At 42.8% G+C, this 13013-nt stretch overlaps 1 protein-coding gene across 2 annotated transcripts in view; it reads left to right on the forward strand.

The window, feature by feature from the left end:
• Positions 1–13013, forward strand: part of EVC2 (EvC ciliary complex subunit 2) — a 212080-nt gene that overhangs the window by 7237 nt on the left and 191830 nt on the right. For both annotated transcript variants that reach the window (XM_089677395.1, XM_089677396.1), the window contains exon 2: positions 2310–2358. In XM_089677395.1, coding sequence (XP_089533521.1) covers positions 2310–2358 — 49 coding nt within the window. The remainder of the gene's footprint in view (positions 1–2309; positions 2359–13013) is intronic.

Below are 13013 nucleotides of genomic sequence, written 5' to 3' on the forward strand. Positions count from 1 at the left end.
TCATGTGGTATTTGCTGATGGCTAGGATCCATGTTCAAGGCTGAGACCATGTAACCAATGTCCACCTCTACCACTACATCCTAAGACCATGTTACCAAAGTCCACCTCTACTACTACATTCTGACACCATGTCACCAATGTCCACCTCTACCACTACATTCTGAGACTATGTCACCAATATCCACCTCTACCACTACATTCTGAGACTATGTCACCAATGTTCACCTCTACCACTACATCCTAAGACCATGTTACCAAAGTCCACCTCTACTACTACATTTTGACACCATGTCACCAATGTCCACCTCTACCACTACATTCTGACACCATGTCACCAATATCCACCTCTACCACTACATTCTGAGACTATGTCACCAATGTTCACCTCTACCACTACATCCTAAGACCATGTCACCAATGTCCACCTCTACTACTACATTCTGACACCATGTCACCAATGTCCACCTCTACCAATACGTTCTGAGACTATGTCACCAATGTCCACCTCTGCCACTACATTCTGAGACCACATCACCAATGTCCACCTCTACTACTACATTATGTAAATACACAACAAAGTTGGCCATACACCATGACGAGATTGCAGAAAAGAGGCAGTCATATACACTATATTGCCAAAAGTATTGGGACAGCCCTCCAAAATCAAGCACCTAGGCAGACTGCTTTTACAAACATCTGTGAAAGAATGAGTCGCTCTCAGGAGCTCAGTGAATTCAAGCATGGCACCATAATAGGTCGCCACCTGTGCAATAAGTCAATCTGTGAAATTTCCTTGCTACTAATTATTCCACGGTCAACTGTTAGTGGTATTATAAGAAAGTGGAAGCAAATGGGAACAACAGCAACTCAGCCACAAAGTGGTAGGCCACGTACAATGACAGATCAGGTTAGGCGCATGCTGAAGCACACAGTGCGCAGAAGTCGTCAACTGTCTGCAGAGTCATTAGTTAAAGACCTCCAAACTTTGTGTGGCCTTCAGGTGAGTACAACAACAGTGCGTAGAGAGCTTCATGGAATGGGTTTCCATGGCCGAGCAACTGCACCCAAGGCTTATATCACCAAGTGCAATGCAAAGTGTCGGATGCAGAGGTGTAAAGCACGCTGCCACTGGACTCTAGCAGTGGAGACGTTCTCTGGAGTGACGAATCACACTTCTCTGTCTGGCAGTTCGATGGACGTGTCTGGGTTTGGTGGTTGCCAGGAGGACGGTACTTGCTTGACTGCATTGTGCCAAGTGTAATTTGATGGAGGGGGGGGGGTTATGGTGTGGGGTTGTTTTTCAGGGGTTGGGCTTGGCCCCTTAGTTCCAGTGAGGAGAAATCTTAAGGCATCAGCATACCAAGACATTTTGGACAATTTCATGCTCTCAACTTTTTGGGATGGCCCCTTCCTTTTCCAACATGAATGCACACCAGTGCACAAAGCAAGGTTAATAAAGACATGGATGAGCGAGTTTGGGGTGGAGAAACTTTACTGGCCTGTACAGAGTCCTGACCTCAACCCGATAGAACACCCTTGAGATGAATTAGAGAGGAGACTGTGAGCCAGGCCTTCTCGTCTGACATCAGTCCCTGACCTCACAAATGCACTTCTGGAAGAATGGTCAAACCTTCCCATAGACACCCTCCTAAACCTTGTGGACGGCCTTCCCAGAAGAGTTGAAGCTGTTATAACTGCAATGGGTGGGCCAACTCAATATTGAACCCTACAGACTAAGACTGGGAGGTCATTAAAGTTCATGTACATGTAAAGGCAGGTGTCCCAATACTTTTGGCAATATAGTGTATTTCAGATGATGGTCACCTGACTATCTTATTAATTCAGCCATTCCCTGTTATTTTTTCCTGAGATTAGTCAGTAACTATCTATGTACTCTCCTTGCTTCATAGGTATAAGCATTCATTCTTCAATAACTGGAGCTTCAGTTTTTATGTCCAAAGAAAAACAAAAAACAAATGTAAGACCAGTTAATTTGTGTTTCCAGTGCACACAGACAATTTAGGTGAGGTTTTAACTTTTGTCATGGAAGTAATAATTTTTTTAGTTCAGTTTTACTAGGGAATGATGTGCTGAGGAAGTGTGACCACTCAAGAGCTCATTTTTATTTTACATTCTTCTACATGGGTTGAGGCATTGACCATGTGGTCTCTGTTAAAGCATTTTAAGGAATTGATTAGGTGTGGCCTACCGGGAATAGCCAGGTAACAATATTGTGTATGTCACATGTTTACATTGTCCTTATATGTGCCTCCGGTTTTATATACCTCATAGTATTTTTCTTGTTACAGGTTTCATATTGCAGACTTTGGAAGATTGGAAAAGTACAACACGGTGAAGGTATGTCTATGCTCTGGTTATATCCCCCATCCTTTATTTCTCTGTATTTACACTTCAGAGACTCGCTCCTATCTGTACTTTGGACAATTTGCACCAGGTGAACATGGACCTGTTGTAGTGGGCATACTATGCATGAGCAAAGCACAGATTTCTTTTACGAACCTCATTACCACTGGCAGTAAATGGAGACAATTCCGATTCCTACCAGAGTTCATGGACATTTTAAGGCATTTATATGCCATGAATACATTTTCTGTTGCTTTCTTATGCCCCAGGACCTCAGGTGCCACATTCAGTCTGCCATAAAAGTGAATGGCTATACTTGGCCATACTCTTGTAAATGCAGATTTTTATTTGTATCTGCGTTTATCCGCACATGTGCATACAATATATTTTCCGAAGGCAGAAGTTTCACGCTTGGGAAGTTCACTGTAAGCGCATGCACAATTAAACGCTGATGCAAAGAGGTATAGAAATTTACAAGTGTGTGTGGCCAAGTACAGCCATTCACTAGTAGGGCATGCTGAATACAACACCTATGGCTCCCAGACACAGAAAAGTGATAGAAAATTTGTACTAGGCATATAAAATGCCTACAAATGTGCATGAACCCTGATTGTGCCTAGTCAGTGTAATGTGCTGATACTTGTGAGCTGTATACAGGCATTGTGATGTTGCTGCCCAAGCATTGTCTGTATTACCTATGTTATGGTTAGGCTACAGCTGTGTGTTCACACAGTATTCACCTTTAAACATAATCATCATTAAATTCTGACAACAATGACAAAGCAGTGATCATCTAACCTTTATAGAACCTCTAGAACAGGGATCCGCAAACCAAGGCCTACAGGCCACATCTGGCTCGCTATGAGATTTTCTGGCCTACAGGTAGGGTCAGCGGTGGATCCCCAACGTCAATGCACAGATGCAGAATTCAGATTTGTTGGTCTCACCTTTTTTCCTCCTACAGTTTTCAACGCAGGATTGATGGGGACACTAATGCAAAAGGGGACTGTGATAGGGACACTGGTGTAAGAGGGGACTCTGATAGGGACACTGGTGTAAGAGGGGACTCTGATGAGGACCCTGATGTAAGAGGGACTCTTATGAGGACCATGATGTAAGAGGGACACTTATGAGGACCATGATGTAAGAGGAACTCTTATGAGGACCATGATGAAAGAGGAGCTCTTATGAGGACCATGATGTAAGAGGAGCTCTTATGAAGGCCATGATGTAAGAGGAACTCTTATGAGGACCATGATGTAAGAGGAACTCTTATGAAGACCATGATGTAAGAGGAACTCTTATGAGGACCATGATGTAAGAGGAACTCTTATGAGGACCATGGTGTAAGGGGAACTCCGATGAGGATCATGATGTAAGAGGGACACTTATGAGGACCATGATGTAAGAGGGACACTTATGAGGACCATGATGTAAGAGGGACACTTATGAGGACCATGATGTAAGAGGGACTCTTATGAGGACCATGGTGTAAGGGGAACTCCGATGAGGATCATGATGTAAGAGGGACACTTATGAGGACCATGATGTAAGAGGGACACTTATGAGGACCATGATGTAAGAGGGACACTTATGAGGACCATGATGTAAGAGGGACACTTATGAGGACCATGATGTAAGAGGGACACTTATGAGGACCATGATGTAAGAGGAACTCTTATGAGGACCATGATGTAAGAGGGACTCTTATGAGGACCATGGTGTAAGGGGAACTCCGATGAGGATCATGATGTAAGAGGGACACTTATGAGGACCATGATGTAAGAGGAACTCTTATGAGGACCTTGATGTAAGAGTAACTCTTATGAGGACCATGGTGTAAGGGGAACTCCGATGAGGATCATGATGTAAGAGGAACTCTTATGAGGACCATGGTGTAAGGGGAACTCCGATGAGGATCATGATGTAAGAGGGACACTTATGAGGACCATGATGTAAGAGGAACTCTTATGAGGACCATGATGTAAGAGGAACTCTTATGAGGACCATGATGTAAGAGGAACTCTTATGAGGACCATGACGTAAGAGGAACTCTTATGAGGACCATGACGTAAGAGGAACTCTTATGAGGACCATGACGTAAGAGGAACTCTTATGAGGACCATGACGTAAGAGGAACTCTTATGAGGACCATGGCGTAAGAGGAACTCTTATGAGGACCATGGCGTAAGAGGAACTCTTATGAGGACCATGGCGTAAGAGGAACTCTTATGAGGACCATGACGTAAGAGGAACTCTTATGAGGACCATGACGTAAGAGGAACTCTTATGAGGACCATGACGTAAGAGGAACTCTTATGAGGACCATGACGTACAGTTGTGTCCAAAATTATTCAACCCCCACTGAAATTGAGTGTTTTGGCCAGTTTGACATTGCTTTTGATCATTCAGTCATCTTGCTTACATTTACATTAAAGAGGCACTTGTAGGTCAGACAAATATAACATAACAGTTATAATGAAATAACCACAAATGTCTTTTCTGTGCTCACAGCATTATCAGTTTTATTCAACCCCCAAGTGACATTCAATCTTAGTACTTAGTACAGCATCCTTTTACAGTTATAACAGCTTTTAAACGTGAAGCATAGCTTGACACAAGTGTCTTGCAGCGATCTACGGGTATCTTCGCCCATTCTTCATGGGCAAAGGCCTCCAGTTCAGTCACATTCTTAGGCTTGCGCACTGCAACTGCTTTCTTTAAGTCCCACCAGAGGTTCTCAATCGGATTTAAGTCTGGTGACTGCGATGGCCACTCCAAAATGTTCCAGCCTTTCCTCTGCAACCATGCTCTAGTGGACTTGGAGGTATGCTTGGGATCATTGTCCTGTTGAAAGGTCCAACGTCTCCCAAGCCTCAGGTGTGTGACGGACTGCATCACGTTTCCATCCAATATCTCCTGGTACTGAAGAGAATTCATGGTACCTTGCACACGCTGAAGCTTCCCTGTACCTGCAGAAGCAAAACAGCCCCAAAGCATGATTGACCCTCCACCATGCTTCACAGTAGGCAAGGTGTTCTTTTCATCATAGGCCTTGTTCTTCCTCCTCCAAACATAGCGTTGATCCATGGGCCCAAACAGTTCTAATTTTGTTTCATCAGTCCACAGAACACTATCCCACAACTTTTGTGGTTTGTCCACATGGCTTTTGGCATACTGCAGTCGACTCTTCTTATTCTTTGGAGACAGCAAGGGGGTACGCCTGGGAGTTCTGGCACGGAGGCCTTCATTACGCAGTGTGCGTCTTATTGTCTGGGCTGAAACTTCTGTACCCACATCTGACAAATCTTTTCTCAGTTCCTCAGCAGTCACACGGGGACTTCTCTCCACTCTACGCTTCAGGTAGCGCACAGCAGTCGAAGTCAGCATCTTCTTTCTGCCACGACCAGGTAGCGTTTCAACAGTGCCCTTTGCCTTGAATTTGCGAATGATGCTTCCTAAGGTGTCTCTTGGTATGTTTAACATCTTTGCAATCTTCTTATAGCCATTGCCCTTCCTGTGAAGAGAAATCACCTCTTCTCTTGTCTTCCTGGACCATTCTCTTGCCTTCACCATGTTTGTAACCACACCAGTAAATGTCTAGAAGGAGCTGAGTATCACAGTCATTTTAAAGCTGCCTAATTGGTGCTTATTATGCTTGATTGCTGCTCGGTGACATCCACAGGTGTTTTCAATACCTGATGGAAAGCACCTGTATGAACCTCTGTTCTTCAGAGTGGTAGTCTTTAAGGGGTTGAATAATTGTGGCAATGAAGAAACCACATAAGAACCATTTACTACTGTATTACATAAACAATTGATGTCATTTTAGTTGCATTTGGGTAGTTACAACGTCCTTGTAGGATTTGATTCTGAATACAATTCCAAATGTACACTATAGTCCCTAAACCCCTTTACAGCATTGGGGGTTGAATAATTTTGGACACAACTGTAAGAGGAACTCTTATGAGGACCATGACGTAAGAGGAACTCTTATGAGGACCATGACGTAAGAGGAACTCTTATGAGGACCATGACGTAAGAGGAACTCTTATGAGGACCATGACGTAAGAGGAACTCTTATGAGGACCATGACGTAAGAGGAACTCTTATGAGGACCATGACGTAAGAGGAACTCCGATGAGGATCATGATGTAAGAGGGACACTTATGAGGACCATGATGTAAGTGGGAACTCTGATGTATGGGGGAATCCAGTGGAGAGCATGATGTATAGAGACTTTGATGGGGACCATGATGTAAGGAGAGGGGGCCCCGATGTGGACCATGACGTAAGAGGGGACTGTGATGGGGATCTTATGGGGCCCTGATGTAAGGGGGACTCTGATTAGGGGAACAGTTTTTTGCTTTTGCACTAAAGGTCTTTACTAAAGGTCATACTGATTGCAAAAAATATTCTGTTATAAATCTGATTTTTTTTTTTGCCTGCAAATATTTGTAAAATTTACAATACAGCCCTCATAGTGAAACGTTTTGAAACCAAATCGTCTATATAAGATTTTTTTGTAATGATACCAATGCCTGTACATTTTGTTGGCGACTTGTAGAGTATCACTTGGTTTTGTTTATTGGCGTTGTCTAATCCCGTTCTTTCACCTGCCTCAAAGAATGACATGTACACTAGTAAAGAAGCTTGTCAATATTTGTACTACGTCTTTACTTATTGATAAACTGAATGTGATGCATGTGTAAGTATTTGTGTAAGCGGCTATACCGGGTATTCTAGAAAGGAATCCTTAGACCCCTGCTGCCTGTACTGGTTTGGCAAGTCCTTTTCGTTTTAGCATCTTGGAGACGAGTGTTGTTTAACGGGGTGTGAGTGATTATAATTGCTGTTGGAGGCAGACCTGCGTTAGTAACAGAGTAGCGGACGCTTTAAACATACCATTGTGCTGGCTGTAATTATTGACTTTTCAGGGCTGTGGAAAACTTGCAGAGCTTTGTTCAGTTTTGAGATTTTTCTTGGCCTTCTTTATTTCTGAACTGCAACAAATGACGCTCCATAGGAACCAGCAAAACACTGTGCGGCTGCCGTCATTACTCAGCCTTGTTTTGTTAAGCGTAATTGAAGGTTGTGTAAGTTGCTTTCTCCACTTGCTAGCTACAAGTACAATATAGACAAGATAATCACAGTGTACGGCTGACAAATGCTCCATCAGTAAACCTCCATTTCCTCTAGGTTCGCTCTCGTGGTCCTATTTATTAGTCTGGCGACCAGAATCTGTTGTGGTTCTAGACCTGATGTTATATTTTACCCAAAAGAAATAACGACCATATAATTATGTAACTCTCTATTTTTTTTTTTTTTTTGTATAGAAATACGTATATGCACATCCAAAAAAAAATGAAGGGTAACTCCACTTTTGTAAAAAAAAAATAGCGAGTCTAAAAAAAATATTCTATAAGCATTTATAATTGCTATACAAGTAGTAATTTATGTCATTAAAAATGACCTTTCCTTTTCAATCTGCAGTCATTGTGATGTTCTGTAAAATTCAATGCCATATAGCAACCAGAAGGCCTTCTGTACACCATTGCTATACTGGACACCCCAACAATTTAATTTGCTGCTTGTGTGATTTCCCAGAAGTCTGCACTAGGAATTCAAATCCGTTTTGGTGAGATAATCCCAAGGTTTAAATATATCTAAAGGGATGCTGAACCTTCAACTTTTCACATTTTCTCAGAACACTGACAGGGGAGTTCACTGTAACTCCCTCCTCATTGGCCTACCTCATCGCAGGCTATCCCCACTTCAGTCTATCACGAATGCTGCTGCCAGACTCATCGACCTTACTAACCGTTCTGTATCAGCCATCCCTCTCTGCCAATCCCTCCACTGGCTTCCCATTGCCCAACAGATAAAATTCAAACCGCTAACACTGACGTATAAAGTCATTTATAACTCCGCCACAAATTACATCACCAATCTTGTCTCCAAATATCACCCAAACTGTACTCTCCGCTCCTCGCATGACCTCCTACTCTCTAGCTCCCTTGTCTCTTCCTCCCATACTCGTCTCCAGGACTTCTCCAGGGCTTCCCTCATCCTCTGGAACTCCCTACCACAATCCATCAGACTATCGCCTACTCTGCTCACTTTTAGGCGATCACTGAAAACCTATCTCTTCAGGGAAGCCTACCCCGCCCTCAGCTAACACTGGAATCCTCTATCCTTCCAACCACTCCATCCCCCACAGCTATTACCTCTTGTACCACTATCCTCTCCCTCCTAGATTGTAAGCTCCAAGGAGCAGGGCCCTCCTATCCCTCTTGTATTGAATCGTATTGTTACTGTACTGTCTCATGTATTGTCTCCCACCATAATGTAAAGCGCTGAGCAAACTGTCGGCGCTATATAAAGCCTTTATAATAATAGCCCTAACAGCATGTTTTTGGCGGTAGTTGTGTCAAGGCTTGCTTCATACCAATAGAGTTTGCTTTTGATCAGTTTTTGCATTTCGCTTTGTGTTTTTACCACGTTTTTGCTTTTTTTTTTTCGTTTTGGTTTTGTTTTTTGTTAAATGGGATATGTTTTTGTTACTGGGCAGAGTAAAAATGTAAAACATGTCAAAAACTCACTACATGCATTTCTGCATTGTCTCCCTTGAACTGTATTGTAGCAAAAATGCTGCTTTTTGCGTTTAAAAAAGTCCCTGACCCTTTCCAAAACTGCAGCTGCTCAAAAAAAGCATAGATGTGAATGTGTCCCACAGGAAACCATGTTAAATGGATTGTATTGCGTTTCTGCTAAAAGCACTAGAAACACATTGGTGTGAACCAGGCCTGACACCTACCTGTGTCTAATTCATGCAAGCATTTGCACCAGTGTTGGTAACGTCACTGACACGTACAGCAATTTCAGGTGGTTTTTACTACCTCCAGTTTAAGAGTCTGTCGCAATGGCAGTAAATTAGGAAGCTGGTGGTAATGAATATGAACTCCAAGCTGTCATACAGAGGTGTACCCATACTCAGAGTGGGGCATGTCTTTGCTGAGAAGCTGTCATGTGAGACAGCTTCCAGCTCAGTGCTGCATCCCTGACCTCACTTAATTGCTGGCCAGGAGATCACCAGATGAAAACTAAATGTGAATAGAGATGCAGGTGATTACATTACCCAAAAATGTAGTTAGTAATTAGTCACATTCAAATTAATTGTTAATTATTTTTTCATACTTTTTATGTAATTTAAAAGAGCTATGGCCAAAGCTTTTTTTTTTGCCATACTTCTCTTGTGGGTCACAGGAGTGCACTTACTTGTGCTTTCCTGTGACCCAGAATCAGCCAACAGTGGGCTGACATCACAGAGCCACTCCAGGCTCTGGGAGGATCCCAACAATAATGTCAGGATCCAGATGCCTGATCAGGAACTGGCTTAGCCTGTCTGCCAGCTCTCCCAACCCCTCTCCTGCCTGGTGCTCCAGTGAGCGCTGGAGGGGCAAAGCAGAGAGCAATGACTGACCATCACCGCTTTGTTCAGAGCTGACCAAGAACTGAGCAATCAGCGGTCATGTGATTGCACAGTTCATGGGCTTAGATTTGATGGGGGACAGCTGCAGCATCACACCAATGCTGCAGCATGAGGATGTGTATAAATGTGAGTTGAGGTCTTTGCATATGAGGTGGTATCAAAAAGTTTTGAGACTGGTTTTGTAACACGACAACAGTTGACAGCACAAGGCTGCATGTACAGTCACATGGAGCACCAACCTTCATAAGTCGGTGTGCCAAAAGTCCTTTTCCTGTGTACATTGGGAGCTGTGCAACTGGTGCTTTTCTTACCACATCTGCTATTTCATCATGGTCAGCAAGTTAGAACAAAGCAAGTGTAACAATTAATTTGAATGTGACTAATTACTAACTACATTTTTGGGTAATGTAATCACCTGCATCTCTATTCACATTTAGCTTTCATCCGGTAATCTCCTGGCCAGCAGTTAAGTGAGGTTAGGGATGCAGCACTGAGCGGGAAGCTGTCTCACATGACAGCTTATCAGCATGCCCCACTCTGAGTATGGGTACACCTCTGTATGACAGCTTGGAGTTCATGTTCATTACCACCAGTTTCCTAATTTACTGCCATTGCGACAGACTCTTAAAGTGAAGGTAGTAAAATCCACCTAAAATTGCTGTACGTGTCAGTAATGTTACCAACACTGGTGCAAATGCTTGCATGAATTAGACACAGGTAGGTCTCAGGCCTGGTTCACACCAATGTGTTTTTTAGTGCTTTTTGCAGAAACGCAATACAATCCATTTAACATGGTTTCCTATGGGACACATTCACATCTATGCTTTTGTTGAGCTGCTGCGTTTTTGGAAAGGGTCGTGGACTTTTTTAAATGCAAAAATCAGCATTTTTGCTACAATACAGTTCAATGGAGATGCTGCTGAAAGGCATGTAGCCACATTGTGGTTTTTTTTTTTTTTTTCTGCCCAGCAACAAAAACATTTCCACTTTAACAAACAAAACAAAAAAAACCCCCTGCAAAACATGGTAAAAACGCAAAGCGAAATGCAAAAGCTGATCAAAATTGAACTGTATTGGTGTGAACCAAGCCTTAACACAACTACTGCCAAAAAAGTGCTGTTAGGGCTACACTGCACTCCCCTGTCAGTGTTCTAATGAGAAAATTTAAAAAGTTGCAGGGTCAGCATCCCTTTTAGATGTATTTAAACCTTGAGGATTATCTCACCAAAACGGATTTGAATTCCTAGTGCAGACTTCTGGGAAATCACACAAGCAGCAAATTTTTGATCTTCCTCTTCTATGCCGATGCTGCCACCAATGTCTGCGAAAAATGGCCGTTTATTTGTGGATTTCCCAGCGTGACCGATAAAAATAAACGAGAAGATCTGAGAAAAACGGCCGACGGGCTGGCCCCATTAACGGCGTGTATATCGGCCGATTTTACCTGCAGACGAAAATTCGGCTGATAACCGACCCATCTATGGCCTGCATAAGGCCGAGAAGCGATTGTTCAATCTGTCTTATCAGGTGGACATTTGAACAAGAGTATGGCAGAGAAAACAGGATCAAAAGGCCTTTTTACACAATGCAGAGGATTAACCCCTTAGGTTCCACAGTGAGTATAACAAGCATGCTTTACTGTATATACAGGCTGATTGCACTGTCACAGGTCCCCAATGCATTTAGTATGAAGATTTTAGATATTCCTCTTCCATGTATGAATATGTCACATGCATGTTTGCTTGATTCAACACGACAGCCATAAAGCTGCAGGAGGTCTGAAAACATGACTTCTAAGCATCATTTTGTTTATATAACTGTGGCTTTTGCCCTCCATCTCCTATCGATCCGTTCATCACATGGCACAAATGTGTAAGCTGTAAATATGTTTTCCCTTATACTGCATCATTTATTTATGTTACACAATACAGACATCAACTGGGAAAATTGACTGAGGAAAGTGTTTAACGCTCAGGTTTTGTAAGTACCTTTTCTAACTATAGAAAAGAAATAAAAACATTAAAGTACAGATTTTAAAAGTGCACCCAAACTCAGGATACAAGACGTTTTGACACTTGTGAAGACTTTTGCCTTGTTTGTTTCCTATATTCAATATACTACTGACAGCAGCCTGGACTTATCCAGCCTTGTCTTTTAAATGGCCATTTGTATTTGTATACTGGGACCTAAAGTGCATTGAACCAATTCCTGCCCAGGCCAAGTTTGACATTTCCTACATACAGTATCTCACAGAAGTGAGTACACCCCTCACATTTTTGTAAATATTTTATTATATCTTTTCATGTGACAACACTGAAGAAATGACACTTTGCTACAATGTACAGTAGTGAGTGTACAGCTTGTATAACAGTGGAAATTTGCTGTCCTCTCAAAACAACTCAACACTCAGCCATTAATGTCTAAACCGCTGGCAATAAAAGTGAGTACACCCCTAAGTGAAAATGTCCAAATTGGGCCCAATTAGCCATTTTCCCTCCCCGGTGTCATGTGACTCGTTAGTGTTACAAGGTCTCAGGTGTGAATGGGGAGCAGGTGAGTTAAATTTGGTGTTATTTCTCTCATTCTCTCATACTTTTCACTGGAAGTTCAACATGGCACCTCATGGCAAAGAACTCTCTGAGGATCTGAAAAAAAGAATTGTTGCTCTACATAAAGATGGCCTAGGCTATAAGAAGATTGCTAAGATGCTAAAACTGAGCTGCAGCACGGTGGCCAAGACCATACAGCGGTTTAACAGGAAAGGCTCCACTCAAAACAGGCCTCGCCATGGTTGACCAAAGAACTTGACTGCACGTGCTCAGCGTCATATCCAGAGGTTGCCTTTGTGAAATAGACGTATGAGTGCTGCCAGCATTGCTGCAGAGGTTGAAGGGGAGACATTTAATTTAGGAGACCCCCACCCCCCCAGACCATTGGCAACGCACAGAGTGCCACCACAGGTGTGTTTCAAAGTCTAATGTGGAGACCATGATGGGAGTCAAGAACTGAATGGAGACGGATTGGTCCTGAAAGGTCTGTGCAGAGGGTGATGGTGAGTTGCCATGGGCAACGGCCGGACTTTGTCTTATGTTATATCTGATGCATTTGTGACAAATCAAAATTAACACACCTGAGTGTTTGGGGGAGACAGAGGACT

Source organism: Staurois parvus, unplaced genomic scaffold (assembly GCF_062004578.1).
Source record: "Staurois parvus isolate SC_StPar_1 unplaced genomic scaffold, SC_StPar_1.0 ptg000186l, whole genome shotgun sequence".
In the NCBI taxonomy this organism is placed as follows: domain Eukaryota; kingdom Metazoa; phylum Chordata; class Amphibia; order Anura; family Ranidae; genus Staurois; species Staurois parvus.